The sequence below is a fragment of the Haplochromis burtoni genome, unplaced genomic scaffold (genome assembly GCF_018398535.1).
Source record: "Haplochromis burtoni strain Fernald_Lab_line unplaced genomic scaffold, NCSU_Asbu1 Contig_184, whole genome shotgun sequence".
NCBI classification, from domain to species: domain Eukaryota; kingdom Metazoa; phylum Chordata; class Actinopteri; order Cichliformes; family Cichlidae; genus Haplochromis; species Haplochromis burtoni.
In genome coordinates this window covers 192,417-210,211 of record NW_024582545.1, presented here as the reverse complement: position 1 = coordinate 210,211, position 17,795 = coordinate 192,417, and the positions used below count along the sequence as shown (strand labels likewise).

The 17,795-nt window shown below is 41.3% G+C and overlaps 2 protein-coding genes across 2 annotated transcripts in view; both read left to right on the top strand.

Annotated features, from left to right (window-relative positions):
* The window catches only part of creb3l2 (cAMP responsive element binding protein 3-like 2), a 36,031-nt gene extending 27,743 nt beyond the window's left edge, over window positions 1–8,288 (top strand). The window contains exons 6-12 of the mRNA XM_005934259.2: window positions 227–373; window positions 574–632; window positions 930–998; window positions 3,599–3,698; window positions 3,892–4,021; window positions 5,034–5,268; window positions 6,533–8,288. Coding sequence (XP_005934321.1) covers window positions 227–373; window positions 574–632; window positions 930–998; window positions 3,599–3,698; window positions 3,892–4,021; window positions 5,034–5,268; window positions 6,533–6,608 — 816 coding nt within the window. The 3' untranslated portion in view covers window positions 6,609–8,288. The remainder of the gene's footprint in view (window positions 1–226; window positions 374–573; window positions 633–929; window positions 999–3,598; window positions 3,699–3,891; window positions 4,022–5,033; window positions 5,269–6,532) is intronic.
* Window positions 8,289–16,337: 8,049 nt separating this feature from the next.
* Window positions 16,338–17,795, top strand: part of LOC121815336 (diacylglycerol kinase iota-like) — a 69,956-nt gene continuing 68,498 nt past the window's right edge. Inside the window, exon 1 of the mRNA XM_042225840.1 lies at window positions 16,338–16,830. Coding sequence (XP_042081774.1) covers window positions 16,607–16,830 — 224 coding nt within the window. The 5' untranslated portion in view covers window positions 16,338–16,606. The remainder of the gene's footprint in view (window positions 16,831–17,795) is intronic.

The window sequence follows — 17,795 nt, the reverse complement described above, 5'->3', positions numbered from 1 at the left end:
GGTTTTTTGCATAATTTTCCTGCTGTTTTTGCTCTGCAATCCATGAATATTACTGGACTTTCCACCTTTTCCACTCCTTTCACATCCCTTCTACAACCTAATGTATATGTGCAGACTATCGTGCCAAAAAAGAAGTTATAGTGTAAAATTCACAAGCATTTTTTAGACATCCTCCCTCTTTACAAAGTTGTAAACAATGTTTACGTTTATCTGTTGTTTCCTGTAGAAACTGCAGGGTTCTGGGCCGCTGATCCTGACCGAGGAAGAGCGCCGCACGCTGGTGGCCGAAGGTTACCCTGTTCCCAACAAACTCCCGCTCACCAAAGCTGAGGAGAAGGCACTTAAGAAGATCCGCAGGAAGATCAAGAACAAGGTGCCGATGTAGAGCACAGTTTGTTTTGGATGATCTGAGCAAGCATCCGTGATCATCCGTAAAGAGTCTAAAAGACTAGGAATATGTTTACTGCAAGTTAGAACAAAATAGTTAACAAAAAACAAGAAAATATTTGTCATGTCAGGCGAATTTCTGATTTTTCTACTTTTTCTGATTCTGTTTCCTTCACCATCTCTCAGATTTCAGCTCAAGAGAGTCGCAGGAAGAAGAAGGAGTACATGGATGCTCTGGAGAAGAAGTAGGTCCTTCTTTTTTCCTCTTTCATGTGAAAAACAATGTCAGGATCACTACAAATAGCAAACAGCTATTAATGCTGCATAAACGTGTCCCCTTTTAGAAAAAATGCTAGGTCATCTAAAGTATCCACATTCAAACATCATCAGGGTGAATCTCGGCATTACCGAGGTGTGCAGAGTGAAAGCAGCTGTTCTTAAACTACAAATAAATCACGCTAGAGTCAGAACAGGGAGAAAGTGGTGCTGATGAATGAACGGCGTTCAGTCACTGACCCTGCAGTACTGCTGTCTGACCACAGGGTGGAGACCTGCTCCAACGAAAACAGCGAGCTGCGCAGGAAAGTGGAGACTCTGGAGTGTACAAACAAGTAAGAGCAGCACACACGGACTCACAGTCTTAACCTTGTATAGGATTGATTTAATGCACAGTAACGGACCCATTTTAGATCCTTAACTTCTGAAACTACATAAAAATATAAAATTACCACATAGAAGTTAATTATTTCCTGCAAGATGCTTTTAAATTGCCCCTATTGGTCAAACATCAAATTCTCCCTCCTCTTTTGGCCTAAGGTAGGTAAGTAAACTGTCTTCACGAAGCACTTCCAGCAGTTCCAACAAGGAATTTTTCTGAATTAGAGAACGCGAGCACAAAAACAAAAGGATAACTGAGGTGGTAGTCCAGTTATTTGGGCTCTTTACAGATTCAGCCTCTGTCAGTGGCGACACAGATGAGTGAGCGACAGAGGCGATGACAAGTGTGTCATAAAGACTCTGGGATGGTGACAATCAAAACACCAGGAAAGTCATGAGGGAGGACGGGTTCACACCTAAAAATGTCCCTCCCTGGGCGCATGCTGGATTTAACACATCCTTGGGGATTTGGCTTTTTTTTCCCTCTCCCTCTGTCTTTGTGAATCTCTAAAGGCATCTGTTTTTATTTCACGCAGTGCAGCTGAGAAAAGCACGGAGAATGAGTGGGGAAACACTGACTCGCTTTTATTATTTGCAAATAGAGCTGAATCAAAAGCTCCCCGTGGATGTGTTCAGCTGCAATTTTGCATCCATGCATAATCATGAGGCTATTTTAATGTGAAAAGCTCACCCTGCATCAGATAGACAGCGCTGTTTGCTCTCGTTATGCATGGATGAACCGTGCGTGCACCCACTGAGTGCACTGTGTTAAGTATAGCTGCCTGGAACACAGCTGTTCTGGGGCTTGTTTTGCACTCAGTGGTTAAAGTGGGCTTTGCTGTCAGTGTCAAAAACTTAACGAACCAGTTGCATGCGTGGTGTGTGTGTGTTTTTTATTCTGGGACACCTGGACAGCCAGCTTATGTTGTCGTTAAGCTCAGTTCCTTATTTAATGAAGCAAACGAGAAAGAAAAATTTCAGAAAAATGTTTGACTTGTGCAAAAATAAACAGCAGATTCTTCACTAAAGTGCAAATTCTGGATTTTATAATAAGGATGCTGATGTAATTTACTGCGATATCATTCACATTAACATGCAGAATGTGTGGGCGCACAATTCAATGAGTTTGCATAACTTTTATAGACTGTATATAAAAGAGGGAAGCCACCATGAAGTCACCCAGTGGGTTTGTACTCTGTATTTTGAAGCTTGCCACCTTGTTGTTTTCAGTGCCATTAAGGCAATTCTTTCAAAAAAGCTCAAACAACACAAACAAAGAAGAATGGTACAGTTAAGCAACTCCGATTAGCAAATATGAGGCCCGGTACACAACTACAGCTCCCCCTATCTGTCAGTCACAGCAGCCAATATCTGGATAAATAATATTTATAAAATAAAAACACCACCATGCACTTATGGTGGGGGTAATGAATGGGGATGGGGGTGGGGGAGGGAGACTATCAATCGAACCCCAAATTGTAAAACATGCTTATTACTACTGTAAAATGGACATTTTAACATGTAAGTCTATGGGATCTGACTCACTTTGGAAGTCGGCCTCAAGTGGCCAGATGAGGAACTGCAGCTTTCTGATGCTTCCACAGTGGCTTCATTTTTCAGTCCTGGAGATGGCAGTACAGAAGAGTCTGCAAACCTGTTCAGATTACAACAATGTTTTTTTGTTTTTCTAAACAAAACAGAACAAATCAGCACACACATAACAACTAACAATGTCTTTGCATGTTAAAAAATTAATAAAGAAACAAAAGTTAAAAAAAATATGGAGAAAGGTTGTTCAATGAATAGACATTGTGTGTCTGAAATGATAAGCTGATCCTTTCTCCCCTGAGAAATTAAATTTTAAGCTTTCTTTTAAAAATATCTCATGGATCGTGTCATGTCAGTGCGTTCTAAGCTGTTTGCTTTCATTTCACACTTACATTCAGTTACACTTACACTGAGTGTAGAGACAGAAACAGCTGGACAAAAAACATCAAGGTAGGAAATTTAAAAATAATCATAGAAAACCAACAGATTTAAAGGATCGAGGTTAACTGGGTTAGCCGTGTCAGGTATTATGTTGTGTGTTTTTAGCTCTATTGTTGGTTTCTGGTCACGAGTTCTAGCTTATACACATTGTGTAGTTGTTGTTTTTTTTTTTTTGTTTTTTTTGTATAGCTAACCCTCTTAGCACTTTGTAAAGAGAGGCTTTAGAAACTGGGCTCATACTTTGGTGTCCCGTGGTGCGAACGCCGTTTCCAGCACTTTGACAAAACTGAGAAAATGTTCGAGGCAGTCTTCAGCGTTGACACACAGATCACAGACCCACAAACAACTCTAAGCCAGGAGTCGGTGTGTTTTGTGGTCACCGAGTTCAAAAATGAGTCGGAGGAAATGTAAAGTGAGGCAGGTGTTTTATTGTGCGAAGCTGTAATGGTTTGCACTCTCTTTACGCGATACATTAAATGCAGATTGTCTATATGGTGAAAAAAGCATGCACGATGCACTCAGGTGTGTGTAACCTCTGTGTGTGTGTGTGTGTGTTTCTCCACAGGTCTCTCCTGCAGCAGCTGCAGTCTCTCCAGGCAGCCGTGGCAGGAAAAGTTTCCAAGTCCTGCAGGATGGTTGGCACCCAGACATCATCATGCTTAATGGTACGCGTGTGTGTGTGTGTGTATTAACAGAGATTGTGCTGATGAAACATTGATTAAAATATTGAATTAGAAACATCTGCTCCCATCGTTCATTAGCAGCGTAGCATTATGTGTGATTCATAATTTATTTGCCTCTCCCTCCCCTCTCTCCACCCTTCTCCTTCTTCTTCTCTTTGTGTTTGTCTCTCTGTAGGTGGTTGTGTTGTGTTTCGCGCTGTTTTCGGGGAGTTTTTATCCCAGCAGCTTTACGCCACGCTCCACCATCACTGAAACGGGCCTCGCTTCCAAACAGCTGGATGTCAAAGAGTCCTACACAGCTACAGGTAGTCACACTCACCAACCCGCACTCTATACACATGTTTAATACACCTTACTCAGCGTAGTTACAGCGTGATTTAGCCTAATCACATACCTAAAGTAAATGCAAAAATATAGTATTGTTGGGACGGTTAAATATTAATGTAAATATGAGAGGAAAGTATGAATATATTGTACTTGACATAGTCAGGTTTTCTGCATGAAAACAAAATAAAACTGAACAAAGCCGCAAAATATGAACACAAATAAATACCCCAGATGTTTTTCAAAGATGTTTGCTAAACAGCTTTTTGCTGGCAGGGCAGATAGATGACCTCAGATGAACTTTAGAAAAGTTGATGGCATTTTGTGTTCCCGACTTTTTCCTGCTTCCATCAAAAACATACAATTGTACATTTGTCCAACGGCTCTCAGAGGCAGAGTATCACCATGGTTACGCTGATACTTTGATTACACAGAAATGTTTGCATTTTCCGTATGAAGCCGTATATTCATGCGTGTGGAGCTGAGACGAGTGTGGACACACACCCACAGTTCGAGTCACCTTTCCTGGTCATTTCAGCTTAAGTGACCTGCCCTGCTGTTTCCATTGTAATGAATCATTAGTTCCCAGCTATTAAACTTTGGTGGTCCATTATAACATTGCTGCTAATCAGATGCCTCCTACAGCTACAGAGACTGATTAGTGGCGTTGACCTTTCACTGCATCCTCTCTGCTTCCTCCCACATGCACGCACTTTCTTTTGTAAGAGAAACCAGATATAATTTTCTTAACAATCAATTTCAGTTTCCTCTCCCATCCTGCCCACACGCACACACACTCACACACACAAACCCACAGGCTGCACAGTCTTTTCACCAGGCAGACAATAACATGTGGTGCTACACAGTTATAAAGTGTGTGTGGGCTGGTGTGTGAGTGAGTGTGGAACTAAAAATGATTTTCCTGACACCACACAGTCATACTTTCTCCTCACAAAAATTAGGCATTAATAAGCACTTATCCCCAACTTTTAGTTAAGTCGAGGAGTCTGTTATCGACTTTCGAAGACGAACAGCCGCACCTCCTCGGCCTGGGTGGTGAATATCCCGACCAATGGGAGGACACGCCAGCCGTCGTGATGGCAGCGTGGCGCCGCTCAGAGCAGCAGAAACTCGGGGTTGAGCCCACCAGGATGGAAACACACCCACCTTTCAGGAATAAAAGCAACGACACACAGACGTCAAAAAACCTGCTCCTTCACCTGCACAGGTAAACACACAGCACGATGAGGAGTACTCGGATGATGATGATGATGATGATGATGATGATGGTACTGGGAGTAAACAGAATACCTGAACTCGATCAAAAGAAAGAGTTCACCCACTTTAACTTTCTCGATAAGATTAAAACCTCACTTTTCTCACAGATTTACCATAGATACAATTTTAATTATGATGCTCGTGAAAATGCAGATAACCATGACCTGTAATAACTAACACTACCTCCTCTGAGCACACTGGGAGTCTTGTTTTAATCACAAATCTTACTCCTCTGCATTTAACCCATTCACCCAGTGAAGCAGTGGGCAGCCATAGCGCCCGAGGAGCAGTGTGTAGGGACGGTACCTTGCTCAGGGGTACCTCAGGGTAGCCGATCAGTGGAGTCGAAGCCCGACCTTCCGATCATGGGGCAACCACTCTACCTACTGAGCTATCCCTGCCCTAAGCACATTGAGTTTAGGTAGAATGAAAGTGCTATATAAGTTAAAATTAACATCAGCCTCTATATCCAGGCAGGTTAGCACAGCCAAACATCGATCCGCCCACCATTATTCAACAGTCTGACATAAAGCCAGGTCATTAGTCCTCAGCTGCTAACCCAGTTGTGGTTCATTAAATATATTTAGGTTGGGTTTTGGTTATTGTAGTTTTGTTTACTAATTTTAGTTTAGTGGAGAAGTCTGAATCCAGCTTGGTTGTGTTGTGTGGCCTTCGTCTCCACGCTGTTTATAACCCAGTCAGACACCTCAGGTCATCAGGTGCAGATCTTTTCAGTGTTCCTAGAATCAGACCTAAGTGTGCTGAGGGGGCCTTCAGTGACTGTGGTCCTGTTCTTTGGAACAAGCTGCCTGCTGACCTGAGATCAATCGTCTGTGCTGACATTCAAAAACAGACTCGGAGCCTTTCTGCTCAATACCTGTGTGTGTGTGTTTTCATGTATTATTGTGCTGCTTTCACTGCTTTAAGGCATTAAAAACCTACACGGGTTTTTGTGTTTGTATTTTCTGTTAAGCACATTGAGTTTAGGTAGAATGAAATGTGCTATATAAGTTAAAATTGACATTTTTTGTTTGTTGTTGCGGGGGCTCCCATCCGCCTTAGTTATAGTCCATCTTTGTATGTTTGGATGGTTAAGCGTTTGCTGAGGTGCAGCAGAGTTTTGGCGTCTTATATGTTGGCTTCCTTTGAGCCTGACACAGAGAAGACTTTATTGTAGTGAACTGAATCTCATCCAGTTGTTCTGTGTCTCTCAGGTCTCTGGAGCAGAGGACGAACGAGAGCAGAAGTAAAGTGATAGAGCTGGAGAGAACAGTCAACGAGACTTCCTGAGATTTAAATTCACACCAAAAAAACCCCAATCCTTCCTCCTTTACTCCCCACGATGACCTTTGACCCCTCTCTGGAGCATGGTTCAGTGTCCTGGAGCAAACCTCATATAGAAGCTTCCACTGCTGATATTTTAAGGTCATTCTTTTTAATGCCATCTCTGCTTAATCAGATACACTGTAATGGTAGGAATAAAAAAAGAGTAGAGGGGCACTGGTTGCCTTAATTTCTGAACTAAAGTTGCACTGAATAGTTTTTCACGAGTCAACTTACCAGTTGTAGTTGTTTTAATTGATCCGGCTCGAGACACTGTGTTTAAAAATCACACTTAGAGAATTTCAAAGAGAGTGTGGCATTTATTCGAGGGGTAATTATATTAAAATATGACATGTGAGGCTTTTTACAGGACACTGATGAGAACCGTTTATATTTATAGACGCTTTTGTTGATGTTTTTTTTTTTCAAAATTTATTGCTCTTTATTGCTATTAAATGTTTTTATTTCATTCCAGTAATGCGTACAGCCCATTTTTATACTTGTTTGTGTTCATACTGTGTTTTGTCTTTTTATTTTTATTGTACTCTTTTTATATATTCTTTTTTTTTTTCTTTTCGAGGGCCTAGCTTGGGGTTCCTGCACTCGTGTAACATTTTTAACTGGGTTAAAACAATATATTCAATCTACACTCACATTCTTTCTATTTCCTCAAGGAAATACTGACTGAAATGTTCAAACCCAACCTGAAGTGGGTTATTCTCGTTCATATTTGGCACGTGGGGACCCCGTTAGCTGGTCTTCGGTTCTTTTTGTACGACAGTCACCGTGTGCCAGTCAGAAGCTGATATTTGAGATGTGGTTTCCTGCAAAATTATTTTATTTTTGTTCCTTTATAGGTCACGTTTGCCCATTTGACCACAAAATGCAAAGAGCTAACTGAGATGATTGATACCACTGTCATACCTGCATGATTAATATTGAGCTTGAGCTAAGCTAACTGCTTCTTATTTACTGTTTAGACACTGCTGGCCTCATTCTGGCGCTGAGCATTGTCTAGTGAGGTTTTAGCATACTTCGAAAAGTTTAGCTCATCTGAAAGTGGCTATGAATGGTATCGATCTCATCAGACTCTTGGTGTAAAATCAGATTGGAATAGAAAAAAACAACAGCATGTGATTGGACATTTAAAAGTATGTTGAAACCACGGATTCAGTTTCTGTATCATGTTTTTTTGTTTTTATCTTAAATCCTGCAACACTTTTGCCTTGCACACTTTAGCTGTCAGCTCCAGGAGTCTTTTACAGCTATTTTACAGCATTTGCCAAAAATATTTCTTTCGAGAAATGGGAAAAAAAAGTTTCTATTTTTGTAAATATGAGTTGTTAATAAATGAGAACGTCTAAATGTGTCTGGGATCTGTAGTTTGTGAACCAATCCATTATTCATTCTGACTCTATTTTGGGCTCTGTGCTGTTGATAAATTATGAACGTAAGACGTCTTAGCCGCAGGCTTTGTCCTGACTTTCTGTTTAGCTTAATTCCAGATCACAGTGACTTTAAACTATCCACTTCAAGTGTGTTACACATAGGTTTTAAATGTCTGAGCTTTGCTGCCGTCAGCTGTATGATACCAATCAGTAACAGAAGCTTTTTAAATTAAAGTTAACCCCAGAACTCGTGGTAATTTACAGCTCAGGATTAAAAACAACAGTTTTTGACCAAATCTACAGACTGTAAAGCCAAAATATGCATTTGAAGCTTTGTCAATATCAAGAAATGGATTTGTCAGCTTTCAATGACGCTCTTTACACATTTCTCACTGCCAGAACAGAAAGATCATCAGAGACTCGAGATGAGCACGCTGCCCTTTTGTTACGCCAGAAAACTTTTTTCCAAATAAAATTGAATTTCCTCACTGCTTCTGTGCAAAACCAGCCTTTCTGTCTTTATGCTTTCAAACAAATAAAGTATTTTCCTTAGTAAAAGCATAATATTCACGAGTTTGTGTGTTCATTTGTTCGTTCTTTTTCAGTCTCTGATGTCGACGGTGTCATTCCTTTAAGTCAAGAGTCATTGTGTTTTACCTCTCTTGCAGAAAGTGTGCTGTGATAAGTGTTTGCATGGTATAAATATTCTGTACCACCTCAACCAGTTTGATCACAGCCGTATTACCGAATCTAGAACCAGACTAACATATTGGTTGACTGATGCTGATGCTAATTCTGGGCTATTGCCAGTAACTTACTCAGTATTTACTGTATGCTGTACAATATTTACTGATTTAATGAAGTTGACTTATAAAACACAAAGTAATGAATGGATGGGTTAATTAAGAAAAGGTATCATCACTTATTTAGCTCCATAGTGAGTTGCACAAAGATACAGTTTTAGTAAATTTTTTCTGTCCACCACCAGGAATTTTCAATTAAATAATCAAGATTTGAATAAAGTGCAGACATTCAGTTTTAATTCAATCTGAACCACATATTTTACATTAATTGTTTAGAAATGACAATTATTTTTATACACAGTCATATCAAACGCTGAAAAATAATTGACTGTCAAGCAGTTTAATGACCAGGTGAGGCCTGTCCCCCTGTTATTTCATGACAAATGAAAGATTTGTTCCATTTGAAGCTATTTCAAAGTGTTGCATTTGCATTTTATGGCTTTTGATTGTTATATTTTAAACATGAGGTCCAACAAGATGTCAGTGCACATGAAGGAGCCTGAAGGAGTAGCCAAACAATCAAGCAGCAATCTGGTTCATTCTTAAAAAAACAACAGCAAAAGACAACAGAAGAAAACTAGAGTGCACGATGCAAGAAATATTTATGGTTAAGGAAACTAACTTTACAAATCAATATAACCAAGTCAGAAACACACTCAAGGAGGTAGGTGTGAGAGTTTACAACAAGGTGCAAACCACTGGTTAGACTCAAGAACAAGAAGGTCAGACTTTAAAAGAAACCATCTACAAGAGCTGGAAAAAACCCAATAAAAGCATCCTTTGAACAGATGAAGCTAAGATGAACGTGTAGCAGAATGATGGGTGGAGAAAAGCTCATGATCTGAAGCACATCATCTGTCAAACATGGCGGAGTGTGTATGGATGCCAGCGAAGATAGGTTGTTAGAGTTTATTGATGATGCGATAGCTGATAGCAGCAACATCTTGAACTGTGGGGTGTACAGGGCTGTACTCGCTGCTCAAATTCAGTCAAACCCTGCAAACCGATTGGCTGCAGTTTCACAGTGCAAATGGACAATGACCTGAAGCAAACTGCAAAAACAACCCAAGAGTTTCACGGGGCAAAGAAATGAGATATTCTTCAACTGACAAATTAGTGACCTGACCTCAAACCAGCAGAGCAGCTTTTCAGTTAGTGAAGATAAAACTGAAGGCTGATCGACCCACAAACAAGCAGCAGCTTGTCTGCGGGTCAATTTAGCCTTGTCCTAAAACCTCTGTAGCCAACTACATGAAGAATTCTGGCTTATGTACCAATATGGATATTTCACTCTCTAAAAGTCTCTAAAAGTCTCAAAAAGTCGAAATCAGTTTGGCACAATCTGGAAAAAACCCCCACAAATATTTTTAAAAAGTATAAATCCAGATATTTAAATGTATAAAATCAAGGGCTTTACTCTATTAAGTAAAGGTTATTCGTTTAAAATAAACTTGATCAACACAGATCCATGAAGGTCTGTGGGAAAAGACATTCATTTAATGCTAAAGCTTAAAACAGCCTTTAATTTTTATGTTTGCTAATTCCTGTGAATTATTTTCTCACTCAGTAAAGATGCAGTGCTAATAAAACCCAAACTGTCACAGCTATGACTGCACAAATGAGCTTTTGTTGTTTGTTTCCATTAATCTTTTGCGGTCATTTGTTTGTATTTAAAAAAAAAAACAGCATAAACTGTAGGTTATGTAATATCAATATCTTTGCAAGCTCCTTTGACTACATTAAAGACATTAAAACTAAGCTGGTGACCATAATTTCTTGCTAATGTCAAAGCTTCAAAGTGTGTTTTGATTTACGTTAGACACAAACTCTATTAGGACACAAATGAGCCTCGTGGTTAACACGCTGGCCAATAGGGGAGATTTTATCTTCTCCATCATGACAAAGATCCTGAAATAGATTAGCGGCAGTGTCTCATAATGAGTAGTGCGAATTGCTCTGACAGTCCCAAGACAATACGCAGTCCCACAGCCTCATTCCATTCTAGTCTCACAGCAACGCAGCCACAATGAATCCCACTAAACACTCCACCAACGGTGAATCATGCTGCCATAAAACCGATATAAACATCAGAGCAGACTCAGAAATACAGTATCTGATGAAACGCTAGTGGCAGAGAGTTAGTGCAAACTACAAGGAGCTGCGGTCTGATTTCACACTTTGATTCAGTATTGCAGAAGTTTCCAGCCGCTCTACTCGTTAATTATGGATGAAAAATCCTTTCATCGGGGCTCACAGAGAAAGCTGCTGCATTGTTTTCGCCTTCAAGTCCTGATGAGAGAACGCTCATCAAGTTTAAAAGTGAATTTCACTCCTGGAGTGTTGCGTGAAAGCCAAACCCTGCACGGAGGGGAAAACCCCCAAACAAGTGATCAACATTACAACCACTGACAATGATAGCAGCTCTCGGTAACACCGGTCATCTGTTGGGATACCTTAGGCCCTGACATTCATGCTGAGGTTAATTTGATACGTACCCACCCACCTTGGCATTGTTGCACACAAAGCACACCTATACATAGCAGCGGCATTCTCCCAGGAGGACAGTGCACTAAACCCCAAAACCTCTCAGGGCATTCATCTCGACTCAAACTCCCCAGATACCAATCCAACTGAGCATTCACAGGATGCAGTGGAACAAACTCCACGACCCGTCTGGCCCAAAGGATCTGTTGTTACTGTGCCTCAAGACACGCCCGGATTTCCGTGTCCAGGCCTTCACAATAATAGGCAGGTTCTTTTAATATGCAGATTAGTATGTCAAAACTCTGAGTCCTAATTATCAGGTACTATGTAAATCAGCATTTATTGATACCTTTGGTCATGTTTCTTCAAGTTCTGCTTTTTATTATTAAATTTATGGAGTTTTAGATGCCTGTTTGGATGGTTTTCTATTCTAATGCTCGTTTCTTTGGCCTTTATTTAACTTCAGTTTCTATTTGAGTTTATTTCTTGTGTGTTCAGTTCCTTCAGTGTTTCCCTCTCTCTCATCTTTACTTGTCTCATACTTACCTCCTTGTCTCACAAGTGGCTGTGCCTCAGGTGGTAGAGTTATAATCAACAAATTAGAAGGTTCCTCGATTCCTGACTCCTCGGCCCATGTACTGAGACATCCTTCTGCTAGGTGACGAATCTGTATGACTGTTAGAAACCACTCAAGCATGGATAAAAGCCTGCAGGAAGATGGGCCCATGTCCCTTTTTCGGGCTGTGCCCGACGGTGGGGCGTTGGGAATGAGAATCAGCACCTCCAAATGTGAGGCCATGGTCCTCAGCCGGAAAAGGGTGGAGTGCCCATTCTGGGTCAGGGACGAGACGCTGGCCCAAGTGGAGGAGTTTAAGTATCTCGGGGTCTTGTTCACAAGTGATGGGAGAAGGGAGCGGGAGATCGACAGACGGATTGGTGCAGCGGCTGCAGTGATGCGGACGCTGTACTGGTCTGTTGTGGTGAAGAGAGAGCTGAGTGTAAAAGGGAAGCTCTCAATTTACCGGTCGATCTACGCCCCTACCCTTACCTATGGTCACGAGCTTTGGGTAGTGACTGAAAGAACGAGATCGCGGATACAAGCGGCAGAAATGGGTTTCCTCCGAAGGGTGGCTGGCCTCTCCCTTAGAGATAGGGTGAGAAGTTCAGCCAAGTTCAGAGTAGAGCCGCTGCTGCTCCACATCGAAAGGAGCCAGCTGAGGTGGTTCGGGCATCTGACAAGGATGCCTCCTGGGCGCTTCCTGGGTGAGGTTTTCCGGGCATGTCCCACCGGGAGGAGGCCCCAGGGCAGACCCAGGACACACTGGAGAGATTATATCTCTCGGCTGGCCTGGGAACGCCTTGGTGTTCCCCCGGATAAACTGGAGGAGGTGGCTGGGGAGAGGGAGGTCTGGGCTTCTCTGCTTGGGCTGCTGCCCCCGCGACCCGGCCCTGCATAAGCGGAAGAAAATGGATGGATGGAGGTTTTGTTTGTTATTGTCATCACCTGTCTGATCAGGCCATTCATTGGTTTCACAAGGTACAGGTATGGAGATGTTAGTGGATCAGTCCCAGGCTCTTCCATTATGCATCCAGGCACCAGAGTCATGTATGAAGTTTGTGTAACTAGATGAATGACGCTCACAGAATCAATTGAGTCAGTGCTATAGACTGTATGCAAAATGGAAATAGCTACTGTGACATCACTCATTGAATTTGAAACTAGCACTTTATTAGTTCCAGTGTAAATAATTTGAACTCAAGGTGGAGAGCATGGAATGCTAAGTTATTGGCTAAATCCTGCGAACTTTGTTAGCAAGCTTCATTCATAAACTGTACGTTTGCAACAGGCAGACAGACCTACATAATAATTGTTGCTTAGTAACAAGCACCAACACCACCATTATGCTACAGCTGCCCATGACACATGCCAATCAAACTCACCCACTGAACTGTTTTTATGGAGGAGATTGGGGATTGACTCACTTTAGGAGAACCTCATTTGAGGAGATGCAGTAATTGGTGCTTGTGCACAGGTCAAAATGTACAGTTACTGAATCACAGTGATGTCATGCATGTTAAAATGGTAAAAAGTATGTGAATATGCTGACTCGTGTTGTGATATAGTTTTGATGGAGGCAATTTTTGGCTCTAGAACTGCAGACTGACAGTTTCTGTTGCTGAAAACGAGACATCCCACAAACCTGACCGTCCTGACTGGATTTAGCAGGATTTAGCTTCTTCTGTTTTCTTTAAAGTTTAGTGCAGCACTGATTTATGCGTTTCACACAGCAGCATTCATTTCTAAGGATTTCCCTGGAAATCAGACAGACACAGTCCAGAGAAGCAGACTCACTGCTGACTGAACTCGATCGGTAAACAAGCCACTTTTGTAGTTTCTCATTTATCAACTGAGGGCTTTGTTTGAAAGACATATCTGCAGCCAAAGAGCTGGAGGTACCGAGAACACCGCTCAAAGGTCTTGATACGAGTATTTAAAACTAGAAGTCTTACACATATATACTGGATTTGTGAGGGATATTTTCTTTTGTTATTAGTCTGCACTCTGGTATTGTAGACATTATAAAGACATTATAAAGTTTTAAAAAAATCTGCTCACACAGAGATTCTTCCATGAAATGAGATTTCTGGCCACCTCAGAAACCGGGTATTAGGGTAAAAGACTAACTGAACAAGTAATGGCTGGTTGAGTCGTGATAGCTGGCACTCAAGTCTCGCTGTTTCATCCGATAAAGTGAATGGTTAGAAGTGATTTCAACCTGATCTCAAACTTGGTACTTTTGGTACTTGGTATCAAAGTTCAGGAGACCTTTTATCCAATATGACAGAGTCTGTGGAACTCTTTTTGACATTCTCTCTAGTGAATTCATTTCATTAATTTTATTTCTGTCTGATCATAGCAAAACAAGCAGTATTTTCCAAAAACAATGAAAAATACTAATAGATAAATAAAATAAACAACTAAATAAAAAATAACCCCGTTATATTTCAGACAGAAAGGGTTCAGGGAAAAGCAATTGCTTATATGTTGCTGTTTTTTTTAAAAGAAAATATAAAATAGCTATTAAATGCAATTTGGCAGGTCAAAAATTATATATAAAAGATTGGATTTATAAAGCGCTTTAAATTACAATTCCACTATTCATTCACACACTGGTGGAGGCAGCTACAGTTGTAGCCACAGCTGGGGCAGACTGACAGAAGCGAGGCTGCCATATCGCGCCATCGGCCCCTCTGAAGTGTATTGCCCAAGGACACAACAACCAAGACAGACAGAGCTGGGGATCAAATCGGCAACCTTCTGGTCACAAGCTAAGCTCCCAACCCCCTGAACCATGATCACCCAAGATTTATATAAATCTTAACTAATACTAGTGTGTTTAAGTTTCAGCATAATTCAGTTTGCCCATTTGTGCCCATCACTGGTTATTTTTTGGGTTACTATTAAGCAGTTATTTGTTCTTTTTAATTTTTGTAAGGCTTTTTGGACAGTATGGCTGCAGTATTGTAGATAAAATTAGTAACTCTTATATGATTAGACTAATGTTAATGAAGCTTATTAACTGTAGTCATTAGTTTAGCTGTACAGTCATGTGGCTTGCATATCAATTACTGGTCCGTGCCACCTGTGGTTAATAGTGCTATTAGTTTTCGTGTAGTGTTCATTGCTCTTTCATCTTCTTGTCTCTTCCTTAGGTTGACAGCCTATTATGCACTAAGCGAACACTATAACAGTATGAACCGGAGAGATCAGGTTTATATACAGTGACAGATTTTTTTTTTCATGCACACATGAAAAAAAGGTTGTTTAAACTCAGCAGTAATTTCCCTGATGGTCCGGTGCAGTGGAGTGAAAAGGGACAGATGTGGCCTGATGTTTCACAGAGAGACTGACAGCAACGTGTAGGAAGCAAAGAAGCATGATGAAGAGGGAAGGGCAGCATGTTGACATCATGGAATGTGTGTATGTGTGTGACTAGACTGAGCATGAGATACTAGCAGTCTGAATGTGTTGATGCATGTATGCTTACGCTCTGGCCTACTTTCTCACTGATGATGCTGCAGAAAAGAGAGCAGCAGGAGGAGAGGGAGTATCCCACAATGCCACGCTGCTCACCCCATGAGCCATGTGGATGGATAAAGGACGGATGGATGGATAGATGTCGGAGTCAGCCAAGATCTGCACACACTAAACGTGTTTACTGTCACCGCCCTCTCATTAGCTCGCGCTTTTGCAGTTTTTAAACCTGTGTCATATCGCAAACAATAAAACACATAACTTCCGTGTGAGTATTTCGAAATAAATGTTTTGTTTTTTAAATTAATTGGGTAGTTGTGGCTATGAGGAACCTCGTGGAAGCCATTTAATATCAAATATGTACTTAACGTTTCAATGGATTTGATGTTAAAGAAGAAACTGTAAATAAATCACTAATATTAGTTATAAAATAGTAGTTTAAAAGATTTTGAGCTTTAAAAACAACTAAATCTGCCTTTAACTTGTGGTAAAAAATGCATGGGAATATGGAGCTTCTTAATGTGTAAAAAAGTATAAGTGCAGGGATTGATTCTAAATCATAATTATAATTTGTGCAAGAACTCACATTTTTTTTTTTTTTAAATTCAGAATATTTTTGTGTTTGTCATTTGTTGTAAAATGTACTTATTTGGTATTTTCGGGCTTATTTAAGGGGACACTGGTCCAAAATTAAAAAAGTAGGAGAAGAAAGCAAAAGGAAACCTAGTTTAAACCTCTAATTAAAAAAAAAGCGGGCACAAAACTATAGTAAAAAAAAAAAAACAAGCAAAAAACCTTACTGCTCTATGTATAAATAACTATTTTATGACATAAAAAGACGATGGTTAATTTTTAATGAATTATTATAATATTATTTTTTAAAATATCAAATGTCACATAAAAATGTATCGTTTAAAAAAAGTTTGGGGGCTTTTATTTTGAAGACAAGTTTTCCCACTTCCTACCTGGCGTGCGTAGCTTGACGTAGCTCACTGCCAGTTGGTCAGGGGGCTCGTGAGTGCAGTTCGTTCTGTTGTCCAGGCGGCTGCGCGTGCTGCCGTGCTCGGCTGCAGTATATAAAGGCGGTCAGCGGTCAAATCCCACACAGCCGCTCTCAGCGTTACGTTTTTGTTTTTTAATTTATTATCACGCCGGAGTAGTTAGACTCTCCTTTTCACCGCCGGCATCCGCGTCCTCTCAGTACCCGGAGGAGAGGGGGTCCAGCGCGGCGTGACACCGCGAGGAGCGACCAGCATGGACCCCCAAGCGAAGGATCGCACCAGCCCGGCGGCGGGGGGCTTAAGCGGGCGCCCGGCCTCTCTCGGAGCTGACGGGGGTGACTCGGAGTCCGGAGCCGGCTCGGAGGAGGCTGCCGTGGGCTGCTGCAGCGACACGTTCAGTAGCCTGCCTGACATGGAGCAAGAGACTCTGGAGGAGAAATTAAGGGGACTGGCGTTCAGAAAACAGACGTCGTATCGGTGAGTGGGATAGCTGGGAGGATGCTGGGGAAGGATACTGGTTCGAGAAGGATATGTTTGTGCATTTATTATGTCTTTGCGCCTATACTTCACTCTCCTCGTGCTTAAGTTACACGTTAAAGGCTAAAGCTGCTGCAAGAATTACACCCATGCTAGCTAAATCTTGTAAACATAAACACACACTGAGTGGTGCATACTTCAGCTCATAGCTGAAAAGCTAAATTCTCACATGTCATGGTTATGATAACCCTGCCTTGTCCCAGGCTGTGCTCACTATGCTGCTGTTGACAGCCCCAGCACTGATATGCGCACAAAAGCCAGGGTACTTTAGCCCCATCAGTGAGGGATAAAAACAATTTTACATACACAACAATGTGTGCATGTCCCTGTGGTGCTGGAACAGTGTGGAGGAGGGGGAGGGAGTGAAGCTGTATTGATTTGTGGTGTGTGTGTGTGTGCGTGTGTGTGTGAATGCCAGCAGCATCCTGACACCCCAGTGTGACTGGCAGCTGCAGTTGATAGTGAAAACTGGCCAGATCCCAAGTCCACACGTTCACACAGTCTATCTGTCTGTCTTTCTGTCTAGGCTTTGTGTTTATGTGTCTGCTGGAAATGATCTGTAGTTGGGGGTCAAATCAATCATTTCAGCTTGTTTGTGTTCGACTAACTTGTTTGTGTCTGATTTGGGGCAGTGTGATAAAGTGAAGTATAATTTTTACCATCAGCACTATTAAACCTTTGCTTGGGAAAATTGATAAGAAAGGGTCACGACCTCTAATCTGGTGACTCTGTGCTCATATGTACTGATTTGTGTCATGAAATTAATATTTTTCACTTTCAGATGTCGATGGCATTCACATTTTGAATGTGGGAGGGTTTGCAGGAGAGGTTGAGTGAGTCATTTTGCAACTTGCACTGTCGACCTCACTTTGACTCGCAGATTTTAATCATCAAGTAAAAATGAC